Source organism: Phaethon aethereus (assembly GCF_964289735.1).
Source record: "Phaethon aethereus genome assembly, chromosome: 25".
Lineage (NCBI taxonomy): Eukaryota > Metazoa > Chordata > Aves > Phaethontiformes > Phaethontidae > Phaethon > Phaethon aethereus.
Genome location: NC_138601.1, coordinates 888,352 through 913,367, shown reverse-complemented (window position 1 = coordinate 913,367; position 25,016 = coordinate 888,352). Strand labels below are relative to the sequence as shown.

The 25,016-nt window shown below is 52.7% G+C and overlaps 2 protein-coding genes across 2 annotated transcripts; one reads left to right on the top strand and one right to left on the bottom strand.

The window, feature by feature from the left end:
• Nucleotides 1-9,539: 9,539 nt before the first annotated feature.
• LOC309413391 (feather keratin Cos1-1/Cos1-3/Cos2-1-like) lies at nt 9,540-9,842 on the bottom strand (the record flags this gene model as incomplete). Its single annotated transcript, XM_082010511.1, has 1 exon — nt 9,540-9,842. The coding sequence occupies one exon, from the start codon at nt 9,840-9,842 to the stop codon at nt 9,540-9,542; it is 303 nt and encodes a 100-aa protein (XP_081866637.1).
• Nucleotides 9,843-15,915: 6,073 nt separating this feature from the next.
• LOC309413390 (feather keratin Cos1-1/Cos1-3/Cos2-1-like) lies at nt 15,916-16,218 on the top strand (the record flags this gene model as incomplete). The annotated part of the gene is made up of 1 exon (XM_082010510.1): nt 15,916-16,218. One exon carries the CDS (start codon nt 15,916-15,918, stop codon nt 16,216-16,218), a length of 303 nt encoding a protein of 100 aa, XP_081866636.1.
• Nucleotides 16,219-25,016: the final 8,798 nt, after the last annotated feature.

The window sequence follows — 25,016 nt, the reverse complement described above, 5'->3', positions numbered from 1 at the left end:
CACAGGTTCTGGTACCAGGTCTGGCACCAGCACTGGCAGCGACAATGACTTCAGCACCAGTAGTGTCCCCGGCATCACTGGGTCCCCCCTGGAGCCGGTGCCTGGGCTCAGCACCTCTTCTCTTTGATGGCTGCTGTGGATCTCTGCTCCTGACAGCAGCAAACAGGTGCCCTCGGTCAGCACCGCATATGGAGACTGAGAGGGTCTGTGAAGGCAGGGACAGGTACAGGATGTTCCCCGCAAGGCTCTCTTGCTCCCCAGAACGGTCTCAGAGCGCTCTGCATGACGTGGCACCCTCTGGGCTGTCAGTAAAAGCCTGCCAGCGTTACCTCAGAAATGCCTCACAGAGGAAACAGGTTCCCAGAGTATTTTCCCCTCCCAGGGACATGAACCAAGGTCTCCACCCAAGGCTGTTGTTACTGCCAACAGCAGCCCAGAGGGACGGGGAATGGGGGTGCGGTCAGTCCGTAACACGTTTTCTCTGCCGCTCCTTCCTCCTCATGCTCTTCCCCTGCTCCAGCGTGGGATCCCTCCCAGGGCAGACAGTCCTTCATGAACCTCTCCAATGTGGCTCCTTCCGACGGGCTGCACTTCTGCAGAAAGCGCTCCAGCATAGGTCCTTTCCATGGGGTGCAGTTGTCGTGGCCTAAAAGGAGTCATTCAGGATGAACTACTTCCCTGCGGGACAAACAGACAAGTTTGTCATCCCCCGGGACTGAATTAAGATGAAACAAAACCAGCCAACCAATTTAACAATTTAATAATACAAAATGCAAGGCATGAGGTTACATAAATGACTCAACGGCAACTACTATAACTAAATAATTCAAGTAAGCAAACAAGTCATTGGGATCTGGACAGGCTGGATCGATGGGCTGAGTTCAAATGTATGAGGTTTAATAAGGCTTAGCAAAGCTTCCCTGACAGCCCAAACGCTGTGTTTGTGGAACGGCAATACAGCTACACTTTTAGATTAGATAATGAGCACGGTTTTTAGTCTTCTTTCAAAACAGCCTAATGCAGAGCCTTTCTCTTAGTAACATCCTTTTTGACATAAGTAAGAAAAAGAAAGTGAGCAAAACTTGCAATTTGTATACTTTTCAAACCATTGTATTGTGATCCGGCCTAGCATGGTTTTTCAGAGAAAACAAGATGCTCTGTGGACAATGTCCTTTTAAGCTGTTAGTCTTGTTCTCCTTAACTGACAGACACTGCAGGCAGGGAATAGCAAAGACAGCATCAACATTTTAACTTGTAGTCTGGAAGGATTTTGTCATGATGTAGAGCAGTGACCACCCCCAAAGTATGAGTCAGCAGGTCCATCTCAGACTTGTATCCTCGATGGCAGATCATTCTGCGCCAGAAGCATCTGTTGATTTTTGCCATCATCTAGGCACCAGGTAGATTATGGGCAGAAGGTCTCAGTCCCAGGGTCAGGGCTGGGGCTGGGGCCCAGGCCAAGGTGGACTCAAGAGTGGCTCAGGTGAAGGCTCCCTCCAGTGACTGCCTGGGAGCTCCTGGGAGGCCAGGAGGACAACAGTAGCCCAGACCCGGCATAGACGCACCAGAGCTGGGAATGACACAGTCCACCATCCTGGTCCTATGGTGCTGGTGGTGGTGTGTGGGGTCTGTGTGAGGGAAAATCCCCCACAACACAGGGTCCCAGGGTCTGCAGATGTGGGGAGACCCTGGCCTGTGTGTGGGAAGCAGTGGTGCTGCACAGAGCTCAAGGGCCAGCTCAGCCCCAGGGCTCTGGGAATGCTGAAGGAGCTTGGGGTGGCACCCAAGGTGCTTGTGGGAAGGCACCTCAACCTGTGCCCTATGGCTGGTTTGGCGCGTGCCCTTTGCCACTGAGAGACAGCTCATGGACCCTGCTGAGTGCAGAAGCAAATCCCACTGTCAATGCCATGTCTCTGTGGAGCTGGGGGGATCTGCTCTCAGACAGCATCTTTCCACACCAGAGCTGGACTGTGGCACTTGCGGGACCATAGAGTTCGTGGGCCTGAAGAAAGCTGCTCCATGCTTGGGGAAGTCAAGGCACCACAGAGCATCCATGTGTGGTTGGCCACCGGTCGCTGTCCTGGGCCTGCCTTCACCCAAGCAGGGGTTGGGTTCTCTGGGACAGGGGAGTCTCGCTGTAGCTGATACCAGTACTAACTTGTAACCACCTCAGCCCAACGCACGTAGCCAACAGGTGGGCCATGCCAGATGCTGTGCTGAAGGGTGATAGGGCTGCCCGGGGAAGCTGTCCCTGCTGCCCATGCCCAGGCGTGCTGACCATGGGTCTTAGATCAGGTGATGAACAGAAGGGGCAGGGGGAGTTGAGACTGCGAGCCATCCCCAGGGCTTTTTACCCATTCCCAGTTCAATACATCCTTTGGAAACATCTTCTTGTGAGTCTCCTTGCCCAGCACAGCTCCACCCCAAGCAAGAGGAGCACTCTTCCCCAAGAGCTTGTGGGACCGCTGACCTCCCGGGGGCCCCCCACATGCCCACAGTTCCCCTCTGGAGGACAGCCCTTGTCAGGATTCCTGCTCACATGACGTGCTCCAGGGCCAAGGGGCTACTTCTGAGCAGAGATGCAGCAAGGCAAGGAGTGATGGCCATTGGCTGTGGAGTAACGAGGCTTGTCTTCCTCAGCTTCAAGAGGCAGCACCTCAAAGAAGACTCACTGCAGTGACTCCCACCCTCACATGCCTCTAGGAATGACAAAGGGTCCCCCTGTGCCCCCACCTATTTCCCTTCCAAAGCAACGGCTTTGGTCACCAGCAGGCAGTCTGCAGATGGAAAGACCACCTAAGGGACACAGGCAGCGTTGCAGGAAATTTTTAATCTGTCTAATGAAGGAACTGAGGTCCCTCCAACGGGAGGTTCAGAGTGCTGGGGAGCAGCAGGAGCAGCCGGGAATCTGTTTCCCTTTTCTGTGGACCTGCCCCACAAAAGGAGACAGGCTAGCAGGTCCCTGCAGGCTGCTTTCTGGGGTCCTCACAGCAGGCTTTGAGGGGAGCACAAGACAACAAAGAAAAGGGAGGAAAAGCATGAGTGGAGGACAGGAAAGGTAGATATTGGCCGTGTTTTCAGGGAGCTCGGGCTGGTCCCTTCCAGTCTGCCCTTGCAGGACAAGCTAGAGAACGGTCAGCTGCTCTTAAAACAACACCACGAAGTTTGATCCTCTGTCCAGCACCATGCTCTGAGTTCCTGGGAAGCCTTATCCAGTGCTGTTTCCAGCATCTTTAGCAGGGGCGGCAGCTGCTGCCACAGTAGCGGCTGGTAATGCAGGAGAAGTCACAACACCGAGTTGATGGGAACACCGTCACAGCTGAGGATGCTGCCAACAGCAGTGGAGGTGGAGGATCCCACAACGGTGTTCTGCGGGAAGGAGCTGAGGATGGGGCCGGGCAGGGTCACCACCACGGGAGGGGGCTCAATGACAACGGTGGAGTTCTGGCACTGCCTGACACAGGGCTCGTTGCAGCTGTTGGCCAGCGGGGTCGGGCCGCAGGGCTGGCAAGGCTGGCACGGCTGGCACTGGTTGTAGCAGGACATGTCTTGGGGTCCGCGGTACGCCTGGGAGAGAGGGCAGGGAGGAAGCAAAACATGGGGTGCATGAGGAGCAGCCTGTCACCACACCATGAGGGAGCCAAAGGAAATCTGCAGGGTCGCGAGGTGGAGGCTGTGCAGAGATGTATGAGGGCTTCTTGGCCTCGTCCTGCCAGTGCCCAAAAAGAGCCACCAGCTCCTCTGTGGCTACTGAGCAGCCCCTGAGTCCAGAAGCCACCTCAATACAGTCCCAACTTCCACACATATCTGACCATCTCCCCGCTTCCCTCTCTCGCGACAAGGAGCCCCAAGATTTCCCACAGGAGAAAGCCGGTGTCAGCTGAGAGGTCCACTGAGGTGAGACCTCCTTTTGGAGAAAGGGGAGAAGGAGAAGGGCCTTCAGACTCACCTGGTTCCCAAGGAGAAGGAGGCAAGAGAAGTGGATGAGAGAGCGAGGAGCTGGGCTGCCTTTTATCACGGACCTTTACTACCCCAGGTTGACAGAGGCATCCCTTGTAGAGGTGACTATTTTCTGACAAGCTCACCTTGAATGCAAAACATCCCAGCTGAGGCTACGGGCTGTGCTTTGGCTTCCCGAATGGCTGGTTTTCCATTTCCTGCTTTATGCCAGGAAATTTTTATATTTATGTTTATACTAAACAGTTGGCTCAGGTAACACACATACATACACACACAAATCTCGACCTAGAGTTAATTGAGAAGACTTACGACACCCAAAGGGAGGCTGTCTACACTGTGTCCAGGGCCACTGCACACGTGTTGGAATTGACAGGGTCATCTTCTGCATCCACGGACAGAGTCCTGCGTCCAAGGGTTGAGCGTGGCTGAGGGAAGACTGACCTACACTCAGTGAGAGCGGGAGATGCAGCTGCTGAGAGCAATGTGCCCAGCTGGAGCCCATTCGCCCTTGCGCTGCTCTCTGCCTGTCCCTGAGCACCGTGGGCATGGATATGGGGTTTGAGACATGGGATGCCGGTGTTTGTAGGCTCTGCTGGGACAGGTGAAGCAAGCCATGCACACGTGACCAGGCATGTTGGCCCTGCTGTGAGCTTCTGCCAGCTGGGGTGTTCAAGGGCCACCACTGGTATTTGCAGGATCGGTGTCTCCAGAGAGATGGTTTGTCCCATTTACCATGCGCGTCTGCTTTGGGATGAGCTAAGTGCTGTGTGTGAGCTCATGTCTCTTCACGGACCGTGGGAAGCCTCTGTAGAGTCCGTTAGAATGTGTCCAGAGGTGGGCCACAAAAATGTTCAGAGGCTTGGCTGGAACACCTCTCCTATGAAGAAGGGCTGAGAGAGGTGGGGTTGTTCAGCCTGGAGAGGAGAAGGTTCTGGGGAGACCTTCTTGCGTCCTTTCAATACTTAAAGGGAGCTTAAAGGAAACGCGGAGAAAGACGTTTTACCAGGCCCTCTAGTGACAGGACAAGGGGCAATGGCTTTAAACTGAACGAGGGTACCTTTAGATTGGACACAAGGAAGAATTTTTTTTTCCGATGAGGGTGGTGAGACACTGGCACAGGTTGCCCAGAGCCTCAGTGGATGCCCCATCATGGGAAGTGTTCAAGGTCAGGTTAGATGGGGCTTTGAGCAGCGTGATCTAGTGAGAGATGTCCCTGCCCATGGCCGGGGGATTGCACTAGGTGGCCTTTCAAGGTCCCTTCCAACCCAAGCCATTCTGTGACTCTATGATACTGTGGTTCTATGGCTCTGTGATGAAAATGGTTCAAATGTAACAAAAATGGTTCCACGAGGTCCTTCCCTCCAGGGCAGTGAGTTTGGACTGAAAAAGCCTCTGCATGAAGATGTCTTTGGAATCAGAGCTGGTCCCCTGGGGCTGGAACGACATGGCCCCGGAAGGGATCCTGGTTCATTTCATTCACATCCCCTTAATTACCTATATTCTCTGAGACCGAGAAGCAAAGCATGGCACACACATCAGAAGAGAATCCCTCTCCCTGGAAAGCTCATTTGGGCAGCGTGCACGGCAGGAGCGGAGTACGGCAGCACCCAGCAGCTTTGGTTTCTCTCCCCAGAGGCCCCTCTTGGAAGAGTGAGGACTACTGCTCAGGAGTGGAATGTGTCTGGCAAGGGGAGGCAAGAGTGTCTTTGCAAATGCCTGCTAAACTAGGAAGGGGGACTTAAAATCGATATAGAGGGGGAGGTCCACCATAGGCTGAAGAGAGGGGAGAGCACAAGGCGTGGAAGAGGTACGCATGGGGACAGCATGGCAGGGGAGGCTCTCACACTTCCCCTGCGGTGCAGGTGCTGCTGTTGGTACTTGTCTGCCACACGCCTCTTGTTCAAGAAGAGGAGGCCGATGATGCCTTCGTCAGGCAGTTGGGGAAAGCCTCACGGTCACAGGCCCTGGTGCTCATGGATGATTTTTACCACCTCAGTATCGGCTGCAGGACCCAAATGGCTGGGCACAAGCACACCAGGACATGGCTGGAGCAACTGGAAGACAAATTTTTGATGCAGGAAATCCATGAACGAACTAGGAGAGAGGCTCTGTTGGACCTGCTACTCACAGATGAGGAAGAACTGTTGGGTGCTGTAAAGTTCAAGGACAGCTTTGCCTCCAGCAACCATGAGACTGCGGAGCTTAATATCCTCAGAGGGCTGACCGAGACAAGCAGGATGACTACTGCCCCGGACTTCAGAAGAGCACATCTGAATCTCAGCTGGGAGCTACCTTCTAGGCAGGAAGCCCTGGGAAACTGCCCCAGAGCACGCAGGGTCCCAGGAGAACTGGCCAACCTTCAAGGACAGCCTTTTCAGGTCACAAGGGTGGTCCTCTGCAACGTGTGGAAAGGTGCATCAGGAGAAGCCACAGCGCAGCTGGAGAGGAAACTTGCAAGGGAGGTGAAGGGAATCAAGAAAGACACCTGCGAGCCTACTGGCAGCAAAAGGCAGGCTAAGGAGGTGTGGGCTCAGTGCTTGGTGAGGATGGGGACCTGCTGACAAATGACAGGGAAAAGCCTGAAATACTCAACGCCTATTTCCCCTCTAATTTTTAGTGCTATGGCTTCTCCTCAAGCCTACAACATCCCTAAGCCTCCCTGCAGACTCTAAGAGAATGAAGCAGCACCCACCGTAGAAGATGAAAGAATGAAGGAGCTCTTACTGCCACTTGGACATAGACAAGTTCATGGGATCACTCGGGATGCATCCGAGGGTGTGCAAGGTGCTTACTGGTCAGTCACTACTCAGCCACTAAAAGAAGATGGAACAAGCTCTCTCAGAAGACTTTTCTGAACTCATGAAAAGCAAGAAGGGTCTTGGGAGCAGCTCACATGGGTTTCCTGAGGGCAAATCGTGCCTCATCAACCTCATTGCTTTCTGTGAGGAGGTGACTGGCCCTGTGAGGAAGGGGAGGGGCACTGGCTGTGGTTGTACCTCGATTTTAGCAAGACCTTTGACTTAACCCTCCTGGATCCACACACATGAACCTCCACATGCACCCAGAGCTATGCACACCCACAGGCATGCACACTCACAGGTATTTGTGCTGATGAGGAATGTTTATTGTGCCCCTTCAGGCAAATTAAGCTCTAGGTTAAATATACAGTAAAACAAAAAATCAAAACCCACCACCTGATGAGTGTGTTGGTCAGAGTCCTACCACCATAAGCACTTCTACCAGGAGTCCGCAAAGGCCCATCAGGAGCCGATTCCTGACATACACTGGCAGCAGCACCAACCCTGTCAGCATTGGCATGAGGCACCTCAGCCTGGCACTGGGTCTATCCCCCAGCACCAGCTCTGCTGCCCAAAGGTGCCCCTGAGCAGTCACATGCCAGGATTGCCACAAGACAATGCTGCAGCTCTTTCTTATCTCACCACCATGGGAAACTCCCTACAGGCAGCCCTTCTGCCCCTGGCAGTCCTGCTGCCAGCCACCTTAACCCCTTCTGCACTTGGGCCTCCTTGCCCTCGCTGAGAGATCATTCCTTGGTCACAAATTACCACCGCTGAGCAGTTAGAGTTTGAGTGTCCCCTTCAGCACACACACAGATTCACACGCATGCGCCCAACCACACACATGAGCTGCCACGCACCCAAAGAGCAACTCATACGCGTGCACTTATGCAGAGGTGTGTGCACATACATTTCCAAGGGAGCCCATGTCCATACCGACGGGCACAGGCACCGGCACCCCCCGTACCACCATGTACGCGCAGGTATTCAAGCACACATGCCTACACATATGCATACTCCTGCACACATATATATGCACACAGATGTACATTCGTGCTCCTCTGCACAGATGTACACACACAAAAGCACACATCTACACTCACCTTTGCCCACACAATTATGCAGACCAGTCACACGCATTCCTGCTCTCCTGCATGCAGGCCCATGCGTATGCTGACATGCCTACACAATTATGGACACAGTTGCCCAAACACACACAAAAACATGTGTGTGAGCGCAATGATGCGTACACATGACTGAGGACCAGGAATCCTCACACCAGCACTCAGCCCCTCTAGATGAATCTAGGCAAGACATTCATACCTTACCATTAAGGCAACGAATCAGTCATGGGCCAGCCCCATCAGCTTGAGTGAGCTCAAGGGTTTGGCAGTGGTGCAGTCAGCCGTTTTCTGCTGTAAGACAGAGAGAAACCACGTCAGAGTCAAAGCTGTCATGGCCCTGGCAGACATTGAGCCTCTCCACATCTCAAGACTGACTGCCATTCTTCCACTTGTACACTTTTGTCAAGGCATCTGAATTTTCATGCAGTAAATAAGATACGAGACTGTCATGGGTGCCAAGGGCCATGTCCACAGATCAGAAGGGATGAGATTTCCATGTGAAAGGATCCTCTCCCACAGTACAGAGGCCAATTCCTGAGCACAAATTCTCTGAGGGGACCAATGAAGCAGCCAAGAGCTCTGTGCCTGCCTGCAGATCTCTTGGCAAGGGCACACCAGTAACCTAATCCTTGCTGATCTTCACATGCTCCTGCATGCTCTGTTTCAGAGCAATTTGATGTCCTTCAGAAAGACACCGCTTCACTGTCCCCATTTCTGTGCTGACTGCCCTCGACTCCCATATGCTAAGCTCCAAATTCCAGCCTCAAGGCATTCAGCACCATGGGAGATGTTTTACTGTGACTCCTGCACATGCCCACTGGCCATGGCCCCTCCATCGGCTGTTGGAGGGCAGAGGGACGTGGAGTAGCAGGTATGGGCCATCCCAAGGGTTACTCCCTGCTTTACGACACTACGGTTCTGCAAAGCAAATCACCTTCTGGAGCCCCACACCCACACAGCACAGCTCTGCACAGAGCAAGAGGAACGCCCTTCCTCAAGAGCTCATGGGGCTGCTGCCCCCTCAGGGCCTCCTGCCTTTCTGGGCATTTGTGGGCAGAGACATAACAAGGCAAGGCCTGATGGTCACTGGCAGCGCAGCAGCCAGGGATGTCTTCCTCAGCTCCAGGGGATGGTGCCCAAAACTGGCCGCACTGCAGCGTGTCCAAACCTCCCATTCCCCTGTGAATGGAGAAAGGTCTCCTTGTGCCCTCAGCCCCTTCCACCCCAGAGCAACACCCTTCTCCCGTGGCAGCTTGGGGAGAGTCCACAGAGGGAAGGACCACATGGAGGCCAGGCTTGAATGCAGCAGAACTTTAATGAGTCAAAGGAGGGAAAAAAATCACACCAAGTGGTGGCCGCCAGTGCAGGGAGCCCCAGGGGGAGCCAACAATCTGCAGACCTTGGCCTTGGAGAAGTTCTTGCATGATGTCTCTCTGTCTGCTTGACCCATAGAGGGAGAGGGGACAGATGTTCTGCACCAGTCTGGCCTTGGTGGGACCTTGCTGCCAAGGGGAACTGAAGCAAACAATGAAAGGGGAATGAAAGGCAAAGCCACTCAGCGAAACTGAAAATACACCCAAAATCTAAATCCCCTGCCCAGAAACATGTTCTGAGTTCCTCAAGGTGTCTCCGTGGGTCTATCCCAGGCACATGTTTATCATAGGAGGCACCTTCTGCCATAGTAGCGGCTGGAAATGCCAGAGAGGTCACAGCACCCAGAGGTGATGGGCACTCCATCACAGCTGAGGATGCTGCCAACGGCAGCGGAGGTGGAGGATCCCACAACGGTGTTCTGCGGGAAGGAGCTGAGGATGGGGCCGGGCAGGGTCACCACCACGGGAGGGGGCTCAATGACAACGGTGGAGTTCTGGCACTGCCTAACACAGGGCTCGTTGCAGCTGTTGGCCAGTGGGGTTGGGCCGCACGGCCGGCATGGCAGGCACTGGTTGTAGCGGGACATGTCGCAAAGGGTCCAGAGGTGCACCTGGGAGAGAGTGCAGGGAGGAAGCAGAGCACAAGGGTGAGTGAGGAGCAGCCTGGTTACCTCGTCACAAAGAACCAGGAGTGGATATCTGCAAGCAGAGCCAGGAACCACATGATCTTAATTGCCCTCCAAAGAAGAGCCTGGCCCGTAGAGGCGTTCTTGTAATTCATTAATCAAAAACCCCCTCGGCCTCTCTCTAAGCAGAACTCCCACACATTTCCTTCTCTCATGACAAGGAGCTCCAAGCTCCAGCACAGGACAGAGCCCGTATCAGCTGAGTTGTCCATCAAGAAGAGATCCCACTTTGGAAGAGGAGGAGAAGGGGCATCAGACTTACCTGGTTCCCAAGGAGAAGGAAGCAGGAGAAGGGGATGAGGGAGCAGGGACTTGGGCTGGCTCTTATACCTGCCCTTCATTGCTGCAGGACCAGAGGCACCCCTTGCCGAGGTAACAATTTTCTGACAAGCTCATCTTGAATGCAAACCATCGCAGCTAATGACACGGGCTGTGCTTTGGTTTCCGACACTGTGCCTTTTCATTGCCGGCTTTGTGCCATGTCCATTCCCCAATGAAGGCTTCTTCTGAGCATGGGGATGAAAGGCGCCAGGATGTCTGGGGCAGGAATGCAGCAGTGCAGGGAGAAGATTCAGCTCAAGTACTGGATAGGTCCGGAGCAGGCAGGTGATGTCAGCCCGTGTCACTCTGTTGGGGCTCTTTGAAGTGCTGTTCTCAGGAAAAAGCTCCAGCCATTCTCAGCTGGACACCAAGGACTCCTGTGCATGAGGATGTACCCTGTGCTTTCCTTTCCCTCCCTCCTCAGCTTCACATTGATGGTCATTTTTTGATGCCACCCCACGTATGTGAGATGTGCTTCTTGGTTATGCCTCACCTTGCCTAACACTGCCCAGTCCCCTGGGGCTCCTCAGCAGACTCTATGCTTCGTTGTGTTCCTGTGTGTGTTCTTCACTTGTGTGTGCTAATGGGCTCAGTTCAGAGCAGAGGGGTGATCCAGATGACCTCTGGAGGTCCCTTCTCACCTCCATTCTGACCCTGTGATTCCCCCCTCTTCCATTGCCCTCTCTGACCCCTGCACAACCACGGGCACATGTGTCCTCATGCACCCTTTGCCACAGCACAGCTTTCAGGCATTGTGCTGGGACTGCAGGGAGGCAGCTGGAGGGAGGCTCTCAAGCCTACTCTTTCTCATCTGCAGGAAATCGGTGGCTGCTCTTTGCAGCCCCAGAGCTCAGAGGTGCCTCTGGGAAGCTGGTCCATCGCCTGGGCCAGGGCCCTGCTGCTGTCCCAGGCTGCAGCTGACGCGGTGCAACCTTGTTCTTGCTGGAGGACGGGGACAGTCCATTTCCCAGGAGACAACCTTCTGCCCGTGCAGAGCCACTGAGCGCTCTTAGCGTGGGTGACACCCTGAGTGGCCGAGGCAGAGCAGTGGATGTGACAGTGCTGGGCTGTAGGGCTGGCAGGGTTGGCAGACGTGCTACTGGGTGCATGGGACAGGCTCTGGGCTTCTGTGGTGGTCAAGGGGAGACCTGTTTTCTCTGGGGAGGCAGTCTGGGCTGCTTGGCATAACGAAGCACACTGCCATGGCAGGTAACTCCTGCCACTGAGATCTTAGTTACTGCCTGCCCATGCTGAGTCCTGAACACCCCTGCAGCTTTTGTGGAGTGCAAGGGGCAAGCCAAGGGAAGCACCTGACGCATCTCCTGCTGGCTGGGCCACAAATCCAGCCAAGCTCTGGCCTTGGTGTTCTTGGAAGTACACCAGGCAGCCTGGAAATCCTTGCTCGGTGGTGCTCTGGGCAGTGCCCCACCGTGGCCATGGACCCAGAGCTGAGATGCCAAGCACTGGATGACAGCCCCAGCCCTCTTTCCACAGATTCCTTGTGTGGACCCCTACTCCTTTCCCTACGTATTTCTAAATGGAGAGAGTGAAGGTCAGCTTTGGCTCCATCCCCCTCCCATGACATCCAAACTCTGCTGAGGCCTGTTGGTGGGGACGCCAGCCTCAGTGAGAGGGTGGCGATCTTCCTTGACATGGGGTTCATTACTACGACCCGTTTCATGCCCATCCCCAACCCCTGTGTGTGCATCATCTCACCCGTGCTGAGGGGCCACTCTGCCGTAGGCAAGTGTCATACCTTCTCCACCCGCACTGCCTACCTCAAAGTAGTGGCCAGCTATTACGTGCCCGTGGTGTCAGGTACCTGAGGGCAGGATCCCAGAAGCCTGTGCACAGCATGGCTGCTGACTTCTACACCCTCTTGAATCCCCTCATGTGCACCCAGAAGACTCAGGAGATGAAAGCTGACCTCACCAGGTTGTCTGGTGGGAGGGGGCTGGGCCAGAGGCAGTAGGTGACACACGTGTGGACTGAGGAAGAGGAGGAGGATCATGTGTGTGTTACAAGGCAGCCAAGAGTTAATCTGTATATGCCTAAGTGTGGCTGTAGCTGAGGTATGTTCTTTGCCGGGGAACAAGCTGAGTGTCCTTGACTTAGTCAGGAGTGGATAGTGAAGGAATTTCTAATGTCGATTTTGCCTCAGTTTGTTCTCCAAGGTGGGAATGTCCCACAGCATGAGCAAACTAACTGCGTGGTTGATCAGTATGTTTTAGAGTAGTCAGCCTAAAGTGTGATTGCAGCTGAAACTTGAGTGAACTATCCTGAATTAACATCTGACTAACAAATAACTGGCATCATAGAAATCTGCCCCTGGGCGGGGAAAGCACCCTCCTCACCAAAGGACCTTCCCCACTGAGCATGCCCACTAAAAATGAAGGCCACTGTGACTTTATGTGGAGACGAGGCTTGCGAGATCCAACGGGCACAAGCCAACTTTTGAAAATACTGAGAACTCTTGCGAGAAGTGTATAAACATTCCCCATGTTTTAACCGAGCTGTGCTAGCTTTGTGGGCCTGCCACCCTGCACCCAGCTCTGCGCAGCTTTGGAATAAAGCAGTATCTCGTCTCTGTATGTGAAACCGGCTATGTGAAACCAGCTATGTAAACTCTGTATGTGAAACCTGCCCATCTTGGCAAAGAGATGTCTCAGGGGACAACTTCTTGCTTTCTACAACTACTTTTACAGCGGAGACAGACAAGACAGTCCTCATCTCTGGAAGTGCCCAGGAGACAGGACCTGGGGAGTTCTGATTAAGCAATAAGATAGAAGTAAGGATGTGAAATGGAACATGTTTCCTAGGGAGGCTGTGCAATCTCCATGCTGGGAGGTGTTCACGAGTGGACTGAAGGTGACTTTGAGCAACCTGATCTAAAGGGATCACTGAATGGGTCCAGAGTAGACAGGTGACATCAGCTTGTCTCACTCTCTTGGGGCTGTTTGAAGTGTCGTTCATAGGAAGAAGGTCCAGCCATCCTCAGCTAGACACCATGGGCTCCTCTGTATGAGGACGTACACTATCCTTTTGTTCTGAAATAGAGCATGCAGAAGCATCTGAAGATCAGCAAGGATTAGGGTACTGGGTGCACTTGCCAAGAGACCTGCAGACAGGTGCAGAGCTCTTGGCTGCTTCATTGGTCCCCCCAGAGAATTTGCCCATCCACTCAGAGCACAACAACATCAGGCTTCAAGTTCCGTTCATTCAGCACCTGCTTGATCCACAGTCTCAGTCCCTGCCTGACACGGCACCAGGCCGGTGAACTGCACAAATACATTTGGCAATGGCTTGGACACGAGAGAGGGCCGTGTCCCATCCCAGACACAAGCAACAGTGCAGTGGAAGCAGATGCACGCAGGGATGGCCAGCACATGGTCCTCAGGGTTCCTCAGCCTTTCTCCTTGCCCAAAAAGCAATCCCCATCCTTCTGAACTCCCTAGCGCTGGGCCGAGCAGCTGTGTTCTGGCCTGGAGAGGCAGGGAGGGGGGACTGCCAGCCCCGCTGAGGCACTCCCAATCTTATTACACCGATTTAAACACAGGACCCAAGCTGGAGGGAACCTGTTCTTGTTGGGCTCTGAAATTGGCATTAGCAGAGCGTGAGGTTTGGAGGGGCAGGAAAAGGAGGGCTCAGGACGCAGGGGCTGCATTTCAGTGCCTCCTCCCTGGACAGATCTCATTCCCTTGCGATGAGGGACACACAAGGACACACACACACACATGCTAATGCACAGCAGCATAAAGTCATGCACAAACTGGTGCTCCCACGTGCATCCACACAAACGTTGCTGCTTGTAAGTGCACACAAGTAAAGAACACACACAGGAACACAGCGAAGCATGGACTCTGCTGAGGAGCCCTGGTGACTGGGTAGTTGTTTCTATGAGGCAAGTTATTTATTAATTAGATGTTAATTCAGAATAGTTCACTCGAGGTTCAGTTGCAATCATGTTTTTTGGCTGACTACTTTAAAAGAGTGATCAACCATGCAGTTAGTTCGCTCGTGCTGTGGGACGTTCCCACCTTGTAGGACAAATCCAGGCCCTCTATGATCCTCGGCAGATGAAACAGGTCTCCCCTTGACCACCACAGAAACCCGGAGCCAGCCCAATGCACCCAGTAGCACGTCAGCCAATCCTGCCAGCCCTGCAGCCCAGCACTGTCACATCCACTGCTCTTCCTCGGCCACTCAGGGTGTCACCCACGCTAAGAGCGCTCAGTGGCTCTGCACGGGCAGAAGGTTGTCTCCTGGGAAATGGACTGTCCCCGTCCTCCAGCAAGAACAAGGCTGTACCGCGCTAGCTGCAGCCTGGGACAGCAGCAGGGCCCTGGCCCAGGTGATGGACCAGCTTCCCAGAGGCGCCTCTGAGCTCTGGGGATGGAAAGAGCAGCCACCGATTTCCTGCAGATGAGAAAGAGTAGGCTTGAGAGCCTCCCTCCAGCTGCTTCCCTGCAGTCCCAGCACAATGCCTGAAAGCTGTGCTGTGGCAGAGGGTGCATGAGGACACATGTGCCCGTGGTTGTGCAGGGGTCAGAGAGGGCAATGGAAGAGGGGGGAATCACAGGGTCAGAATGGAGGTGAGAAGGGACCTCCAGAGGTCATCTGGATCACCCCTCTGCTCTGAACTGAGCCCATTAGCACACACAAGTAAAGAACACACACAGGAACACAATGAAGCATGGACTCTGCTGAGGAGCCCCAGGGGACTGGGCAGTGTTAGGCAAGGTGAGGCATAACCTAGGAGCACATCTCATACACCTGGGGTGGCATAAATTAATAGCCACCGTTGTGAAGCTGAGGAGGAAGAGAAAGAAAATGATAGGGTATGTCCTCATGCACAGGAGCCCTTGGTGTCCAGATGAGGATGGCTGGACCTTCTTCCTGAGAACAGCACTTCAAAGAGCCCCAACAGAGTGACACGGGCTGATGTCACCTGCCTGCTTTGGACCTATCCAGCACTTGAGCTGAGTCTTCTGCCTGCACTGCTGCATTCCTGCCCCAGACATCCTGGCGCCTCTCATCCCCATTCTCAGAAGAAGCCTTCATTGGGGAATGGGCATGGCACAAAGCCGGCAATGAAAAGGCACAGTGTCGGAAACCAAAGCACAGCCCGTGTCATTAGCTGCGATGGTTTGCATTCAAGATGAGCTTGTCAGAAAATTGTTACCTCGGCAAGGGGTGCCTCTGGTCCTGCAGCAATGAAGGGCAGGTATAAGAGCCAGCCCAAGTCCCTGCTCCCTCATCCCCTTCTCCTGCTTCCTTCTCCTTGGGAACCAGGTGAGTCTGATGCCCCTTCTCCTCCTCTTCCAAAGTGGGATCTCTTCTTGATGGACAACTCAGCTGATACGGGCTCTGTCCTGTGCTGGAGCTTGGAGCTCCTTGTCATGACAAAAGGAAACGAGTGGGAGTTCTGCTTAGAGAGAGGCTGAGGGGGTTTTTGATTAATGAATTACAAGAACGCCTCTACGGGCCAGGCTCTTCTTTGGAGGGCAATTAAGATCGTGTGGTTCCTGGCTCTGCTTGCAGATATCCACTCCTGGTTCTTTGTGACGAGGTAACCAGGCTGCTCCTCACTCACCCTTGTGCTCTGCTTCCTCCCTGCACTCTCTCCCAGGTGCACCTCTGGACCCTTAGCGACATGTCCCGCTACAACCAGTGCCTGCCATGCCGGCCCTGTGGCCCAACCCCACTGGCCAACAGCTGCAACGAGCCCTGTGTCAGGCAGTGCCAGAACTCCACCGTTGTCATTGAGCCCCCTCCTGTGGTGGTGACCCTGCCCGGCCCCATCCTCAGCTCCTTCCCGCAGAACACCGTTGTGGGATCCTCCACCTCCGCTGCCGTTGGCAGCATCCTCAGCTGTGATGGAGTGCCCATCACCTCTGGGTGCTGTGACCTCTCTGGCATTTCCAGCCGCTACTATGGCAGAAGGTGCCTCCTATGATAAATATGTGCCTGGGACAGACCGACGGAGACACCTTCAGGAACTCACAAAATGGTGCTGGGCAGGGGGTTGAGATTTTGGCTATGTTTTCCATTTAGCTGAGTGGCTTTGCCTTTTTTTCTTTTTTCTTTGTTTGCTTTGGTTCCCCTTGGCAGCAATGTCCCACCATGGACAACCTGGTGTGGACCATCTATCTCCTATCCCTCCATGGGGCAGGCAGATAAACAGACATCATGCAAGAACTTCTCCAAGGCCAAGGACTGCAGATTCTTGGCTTCCCCCAGGGCTCCCTGCACTGGCAGCCACCACTCGGTGTGAGTTGTTTTCCCTCTTTTGACTCATTAAAGTTCTGATGCATGCAAGCCTGGCCTCCATGTGGTCCTTTCTTCTGTGGACTCTCCCCAAGCTGCCACGGGAGAAGGGTGTTACTCTGGGGTGGAAGGGGCTGAGGGCACAAGGACACCTTTCTCCATTCACAGAGGAATGGGAGGTTGGGACACGCTGCAGTGCGGCCAGTTTTGGGCACCATCCCCTGGAGCTGAGGAAGATATCCCTGGCTGCTGCGCTGCCAGTGACCATCAGGCCTTGCCTTGTTGTATCTCTGCCCACAAATGCCCAGAAAGGCAGGAGGCCCTGAGGGGGCAGCAGCCCCGTGAGCTCTTGAGGAAGGGCGTTCCTCTTGCTCTGTGCAGAGATCTGCTGGGTGGGTGTGGGGCTCCAGAAGGTGATTTGCTTTGCAGAACCGAAGTGTCGTAAAGCAGGGAGCAACCCTTGGCAAGGCCCATAGTTGCTACTCCACGTCCCTCTGTCCTCCAACACCCGTTGGAGGGGCCATGGCCAGTGGGCATGTGCAGGAGTCATAGCAAAACGTCTCCCATGGTGCTGAATGCCTTGAGGCTGGAATTTGGAGCTTAGCATGTGGGAGCCGAGGGCAGTCAGCACAGAAATGGGGACAGTGAAAAGGTGTCTTTCTGAAGGACATCAAATTGCTCTGAAACAGAGCATGCAGGAGCACGTCAAGATCAGCAAGGATTAGGTTACTGGTGTGCGCTTGCCAAGAGAGCTGCAGGCAGGCGCAGAGCTCTTGGCTGCTGCATTGGTCCCCCCAGAGAATTTGTGCTCAGGAATTGTCTGCCATTCTGTGGCACCCAAGACAGTCTCATATCTTATTTCCTGCATGAAAATTCAGATGCCTTGACAAAAGTGTACAAGTGGAAGAATGGAAGTCAGTCTTGAGACATGGAGAGGCTCAATGTCTGCAAAGGCCAGGACAGCTTTGACTCTGATGTGGTTTGTCTCTGTCTTACAGCAGAAAACGGCTGACTGGGCCACGGCCAAACCCTTGAGCTCACTCAAGCTGATGGGGTTAGCCCATGACTTACTTGTTGCCTTAACGTTTCGGTCTGAAGGACTTGCCTAGGTTCATCTAGAGGGGCTGAGAGCTGGTGTCAGGATTCCTGTTTGTCTTTCATGTGTGTGCGTTGTCGCACTCACGCACATGTTTGTGTGTGTGTTTGGGTAACTGTGTCCATAATTGTGTAGGCATGTCAGCATATGCATGGGCCTGCATGCAGCAGAGCAGGAATGTGTGTGACTGGTCTGCATAATTGTGTGGGCAAAGGTGAGTGTAGATGTGTGCTTTTGTGTGTGTACATCTGTGCAGAGGAGCATGCACGTACATCTGTGTGCATATACATGTGTGCAGGAGCATGCATATGTGTAGGCATGTGTGCTTGAATACCTGCGCGTACATGGTGGTACGGGGGGTGCCGGTGCCTGTGCCCGTCAGTATGGACATGGGCTCCCTTGGAAATGTATGTGCACACACCTCTGCATAAGTGCACGCGTATGAGTTGCTCTTTGGGTGCGTGGCAGCTCATGTGTGTGGTTGGGCGCGTGCGTGTGAATCTGTGTGTGCGCTGAAGGGGACACTCAAACTCTAACTGCTCAGCGGTGGTAATTTGTGACCAAGGAATGATCTGCCAGCGAGGGCAAGGAGGCCCAAGTGCAGAAGGGGTTAAGGTGGCTGGCAGCAGGACTGCCAGGGGCAGAAGGGCTGCCTGCAAGGGAGTGCAGTTTCCCATGGTGATGAGATAAGAAAGAGCTGCAGCATTGTCTTGTGGCAATCCTGGCATGTGACTGCTCAGGGGCACCTTTGGGCAGCAGAGCTGGTGCTGGGGGATAGACCCAGTGCCAGGCTGAGGTGCCTCATGCTAATGCTGACAGGGTTGGTGCTGCTGCCAGTGTATGTCAGGAATCGGCTCCTGATGGGCCTTTGCGGACTCCTGGTAGAAGTGCTTATGGTGGTAGGACTCTGACCAACACACTCATCAGGTGGTGGGTTTTGATTTTTTGTTTTACTGTATATTTAACCTAGACCTTAATTTGCCTGAAGGGGCACAATAAATATTCCTCATCAGCACAAATACCTGTGAGTGTGCATGCCTGTAAGTGTGCATAGCTCTGGGTGCATGTGGGGGTGCATGTGTGTGGATCCAGGAGGGTTAAGTCAAAGGTCTTGCTAAAATCGAGGCCCAACCACAGCCAGTGCCCCTCCCCTTCCTCACAGGGCCAGTCACCTCCTCACAGAAAGCAATGAGGTTGATGAGGCACGATTTGCCCTCAGGAAACCCATGTGAGCTGCTCCCAAGACCCTTCTTGCCTTTCATGAGTTCAGAAAAGTCTTCTGAGAGAGCTTGTTCCATCTTCTTTTAGTGGCTGAGTAGTGACTGACCAGTAAGCACCTTGCACACCCTCGGATGCATCCTGAGTGATCCCATGAACTTGTCTATGTCCAAGTGGCAGTAAGAGCTCCTTCATTCTTTCATCTTCTACGGTGGGTGCCGCTTCATTCTCTTAGAGTCTGCAGGGAGGCTTAGGGATGTTGTAGGTTTGAGGAGAAGCCATAGCACTAAAAATCAGAGGGGAAATAGGCGTTGAGTATTTCAGGCTTTTCCCTGTCATTTGTCAGCAGGTCCCCATCCTCACCAAGCACTGAGCCCACACCTCCTTAGCCTGCCTTTTCCTGCCAGTAGGCTCACAGGTGCCTTTCTCGATTCCCTTCACCTCCCTTGCAAGTGACCTCTCTGGCTGCACTCTGGCTTCTCCTGAAGCACCTTTCCACACATTGCAGAGGACAATCCAATGCTGTCCTTGAAGGTTGGCCAGCTCTCCTGGGACCCTGTGCGCTCTGGAGCAGTTTCCCAGGGCTTCCTGCCATCAAGGTAGGTCCCTGCTGAGATTCAGGTGTGCTCTTCTGAAGTCCGGGGCAGTAGTCATCCTGCTTGTCTCAGTCAGTCTTCTGAGGATATTAAGATCCGCAGTCTCATGGTTGCTGGAGGCAAAGCTGCCCTTGAACTTTACAGCACCCAACAGTTCTTCCTCATCTGTGAGTAGCAGGTCCAACAGAGCCTCTCTCCTAGTTCGTTCATGGATTTCCTGCATCAAAAATTTGTCTTCCAGTCGCCCCAGCCATGTCCTGGTGTGCTTGTGCCCAGCCATTTGGGTCCTGCAGCCAATACTGAGGTGGTAAAAATCATCCGTGAGCACCAGGGCCTGTGGCTGTGAGGCTTTCCCCAACTGCCTGACGAAGGCATCATCGGCCTCCTCTTCTTGAATGGGAGCCGTGTGGCAGACAAGTACCAACAGCAGCACCTGCACCGCAGGGGAAGTGTGAGAGCCTCCCCTGCCATGCTGTCCCCATGCATACCTCTTCCATGCCTTGTGCTCTCCCCTCTTTTCAGCCTATGGTGGACCTCCTCCTCTATACCGATTTTAAGTCCCCCTTCCTAGTTTAGCAGGCATGTGCAAAGACACTCTTGCCTCCCCTTGCCAGACACGTTCCACTCCTGAGCAGTAGTCCTCACTCTTCCAAGAGGGGCCTCTGGGGAGAGAAGCCAAAGCTGCTGTGTGCTGCCTCCCTTTGGTGTCGTGCGTCTTCTCAATTAACTCTAGGTGACTTAAGGTTGAGATTTGTGTGTGTGTGTGTGTGTGTTACCTGAGCCACCTGTTTAGTTTGTCTTGAGTGTTCTTTACTGGATTCTTCCAGGATGTGCAATGTTTCCTCAGCCACGCTGAGATGTTTTGCTCTGGAAATGCTTGAGCCTCTCATCCTGTCAGGCAAAAGACGCCGTCACAGGGGACTGTGCCTGCATAAAGCAGGAAATGAAAAACGAGCCATTCGGGAAGCCAAAGCACAGCCCGTAGCCTCAGCTGGGATGTTTTGCATTCAAGATGAGCTTGTCAGAAAATAATCACCTCTACAAGGGATGCCTCTGGCAGCCTGGGGCAGTAAATGTCCGTGATAAAAGGCAGCCCAGCTCCTCGCTCTCTCATCCACTTCTCTTGCCTCCTCGTCCTTGCGAACCAGGTGAATCTGATGGCCCTTCTCCTTCTCCCCTTTCTCCAAAAGGAGGTCTCACCTTAGTGGACCTCTCAGCTGACACCAGCTTTCTCCTGTGGGAAATGTTGGGGCTACTTGTTGCAGGAGAGGGAAGTAGGGAGATGGTCAGATATGTGTGGAAGTTGGGACTGTATTGAGGTGGCTTCTGGACTCAGGCTTGTCAGTAGCCACATAGCTACATAGCCACAGATACTTCTGGGGCAGAATGATCTGCCATCTAGGATAGAAGTCTGAGATGGACCCGCTGACTCATACTTTGGGGGTAGTCATTGCTCTACATCATGACAAAATCCTTCTAACAACAAGTTAAAATGTTGATGCCATCTTTGCTATTCCCTGCCTGCAGTGTATGTCAGTTAAGGAGAACAAGACCAACATCTGAAAAGGACATTGTCCACAGAGCACCTTGTTTTCTCTGAAAAACCATGCTAGGCTGGATCACAATACAATGGTTTGGAAAGTATACAAATAACACGTTTTGCTCACTTTCTTTTTATTCCTTATGTCAAAAAGGATGTTACGAAGAGAAAGGCTCTGTATTAGGCTGTCTTGAGAGAAGACTAAAAACCATGCTCATTATCTAATCTAAAAATGCAGCTGTATTGCAGTTCCACAAACACAGTGTTTGGGCTGTGTTTTCTGAGCTGTCAGGGAACCTTTGCTAAGGCTGAAGTAGCTTTTCACTGCCTTGCCTTCACCTCCTTGTTTCTGATGGTGTGGAATTATTGCTGGGGGGTAACTTAGAAATTAAACTCATATTCACACTCTAAGAACAGCATTGAAACAGGGTGGAACGCAACTAATGTGCAATGAGTCTGTACCATGGCAATTCCCTCGGCAACCCCAGACGTTGGCAACATCACGGCAACTTGGTATGCTGACTCTGGGAGAAATTGCATGGACAGTGGAGTGGAGTGGAGGTGTCGCAGCCACGCTCTGTGATTACAAGGGAATCTAAAGGTACACAGTGTACATTAATAAGCTGCACATTTGATGCCCTGGGTCAACAGTCTGTCAGCTTTTGATGAAATGCTGTACTTGGAGTGAACTTTGCCTATTATAATATCATTATAATACCAAAATGCACACCCCTCTCAAAAGTTGCCCACCTCCCAAGGTGCGACCACCCCTCAAGGAGCTTGTGAATTTTTCCTAGTCTGTGCCTTTAAAGGCAAAGTGAGAGAATTTTGGACCAATCCTGATAAATGTACGTATGACCAGAGCCACTCCAGCTCCACCTGTGTAGTAAAATCCTATAAAATAGTTTGAGAAGGGCTGGATGTCCGGGAAGATACCATCGCTTCTGACCTTTAGGATCCTCTGACGGGCTGACCCTCTCTTCCCCCACATTGGGATGCCTTTGGGTAAGACTCGAACACTGGGCTATCCCGAGTGAATCCCCGGGAACTTTAGGAATCTCTATATAAAGTTGTTTTATTACCCCACGCGTGTGTAACCCAGCCATATTTAATTTATTGCACGTGCTTTGCAGACAGTGAATTTATCACTGGCAATCTAAAAGAATTTGTGCATCTGTTGCATCAATAAATCGCACTATTGATTAACTCAGCCGCGTGTGTTGTCCCTGAATGTGACTGTACCTTTGAGTGTGGCCGTGTAATTCAGGAGTTGTCCGGCTGAGCAGGTTGTGTGATGTTAGTAGTGCATCTGGACCCATGATAGTCCAACGGAGGTGTTGGGTGCGACCGGACTACTGACGCTGACTTTGGGCATCATTCAGAACCTAAGCTCAGCCACCCCCAGTCCCTCTGATGTCTGAGGATCGACTGGAATGCAAGGGGGTTTAGTTTCTGCCAGATTGCTCTGCCTCTTAATGCAACAGCTGGTACAGGTGAAAGGATTCAGCAGAAGAGTCAGGCGAGTGTGAGCGGTGGACTCCACTCTGTTGAGACTAAAGGACGAGCGAGCCATGAGTTTGAGACGCATGAAGATGACAGCTCCATGGAGGATGGGGACCACCGTGAGATGGGAGGTACAAGCCCATAAAGCCTCCAGGTGGCTGAAAGACAAGGGACTATATGGAGATCGTACAGATGAAGAAAACTGTCTGGAAAAGCAGAGTGCTTTGGGTGATGGGAATGGGCACCTGAAAGCCCAGTGTTGTTCTTGGAGCAGAGAAGGCACTGCATCAGCAGCAGAGGCATCTGGGAGTTGATGACCACAAAAAGAAGTAGCCATGCTGCTAGGCATAGCAAGAAGCAGAATACCTTTGTCATGACAGTGATGTGATGCAGCTGGTTGCGTATGCCAATGTAGCAGCCTAAGGACATCGCTGAGAAGGTTGGAAACTCAGTGACATACAGGAAGAACTGGGAAAGCGACTGTGCCAGTCAGCAGGAAACACAAGTGGTTGTCCAGGCGACAGGGAAAGACTCCAGGGTTTTGCGGACCATGGCGGTGGTGCTCTGGATCTCCAAGAAGCAGAGCCTGCGGTGGAGAAATATATCAGGATCCTCAGGGTCTGATCATTCCCTGCAGTAAAAAAGATGAGGCAATTCCCATCAGAGCTGCAAGACACATGGAAATGATCAGGACAAGGAGGCCCATATGCCACCTGGGACAAACTGGGAAGACCAGGAGAAGAAACTGAGTCCCAAACATCCTCCTCTTCTTTGCCATGGCTGCAAGACTACGGGTGGAGATTATGTCAGAGTGAGGTTTCACACTGCAATAAGAGCTGCAATAACCTTTCAACAAAATGTCTTTCCCTGTGTTATAAATGATTTAGTCCCAAACAGGATTCCAATTCAAATTTACAATTTATTAAGCGAATAGAGGCAAGCAAACAGCGCTGGGTGCGCCGGGAGTCTCTGCTCCACCAAGACGCACGTGGTACAGTTCCTGTTCCTGGTTTCTATCCTGTTTGCTAATACATATTCATGAATAGGCGTGTCTTCTAATACATATTAATGAACAGGCGTGTCTTCTTCAGTGCATGCCCTCTTCTCCTGCTAGAGTCTTCTCAAATCTTCCTCAGCATGCCCCCAGGATGACCCCAAACCTTATGCATGCACTTTCTTTACACAATACTATGCGGTCAGTGGTCAAATTGGTTTGAGCTGATATACCAACAAAGTAGTTTAACTTTCTCCTGTAAAATACCCCTTTTTATGGTGCAGGAGAAATCCATAAAAGTACAGAAGGTTACACGTCATCACACGAATCAGATAAACATATTTCACACCTGGACCTGGTGGCTCTTCTCACAACCTCGAGTGATCAGTGCCAGTCTCATTTTCCCTTCACCTCCTCTCTCTCTCTTTTTCCATACACACAGGCATATGAACATCTGTGCATCCTTCACCAGGCATTCATCCATCTACTCTGCTATATGTATCTACTACTCTACCTACATCTGTTGTCTTTACCTACTCAACATCCACCTGTGACCTTCCCTGCAAGTGAGCTACAACTTACAGACTACTAAGTCCTGATTGTTTTGTTTTGGTTTGTCCTCTTTCTTGGATAAGTTTCTGATAACCATGTAGGTTATGGTCTCATCTGGATTTGCCTGGGCTTTCTCGGAAGTCATCATGCTGTGGTGCCTCTGTCAAGTGCCTCTACACTAATGCACGCAGTATGGGGAATAAAGATGAGGAGTTAGAGCTCTGTGTGCAGTTGCAGGGCTACAACCACATCGGGATCACGGAAGAGGGGTGGGATGGCCCCCATGACGGGCATATTGCACTGGAGGGATAGGAGGACAGGTGTTCTGCTGGATCCCGTATGCACCAAGAAGGAACGGCTTTTTGGGGATGTGAAGATGAAAGGCAGCCTGGGCTGCAGTGACAATGAGATGGTGGAGTTCAGGACCCTGAGGGCAGGGAGGAGGGTAACTTGCAAGCTCAAAAGCCAGGACTTCAGGAGAGCAGACTTCTGTCTCTTGAAAGATCTGCTTGGAAGAGTCCCATGGGATAAGGCCCTGGAGGCCTGAGGGCCCCAAGAAAGCTGGTTAATATTCTCGGACCACTTCCTCCAAGCTCAAGAGCCATCCATCCCAATGAGCAGAAAGGCAGGCAAGCATGACAGGAGGTCAGCATGGAAGAACAAGGAGCTTCTGGCAAAATGGAAACACAAGAAGGAAGTATAAAGAAGGTGCAAGCAAGGATGGGTAACTTTGGAGGAATCAAGAGACACTGTCTAAGCAAGTCTGAGGGAAGAGGAAGCACCTGAGAGTGAGTGTATGTGTGTGTGAGGAGTCTAAAGGGGCACCCGCTGGCCCAGTGAAGCCGCCCACTGCAAAGGGACTCCGGTCCTAGCAGTTAAAGTCTCGGGTGTGTGTGCACGACGCCTTGACCGGTGTGTCATGCTCGGGTAGTGGCTTCTCCCTTAACACAGGGCATAGCAAGGACAGCAGCCAGTGGCCCAGGCCCCA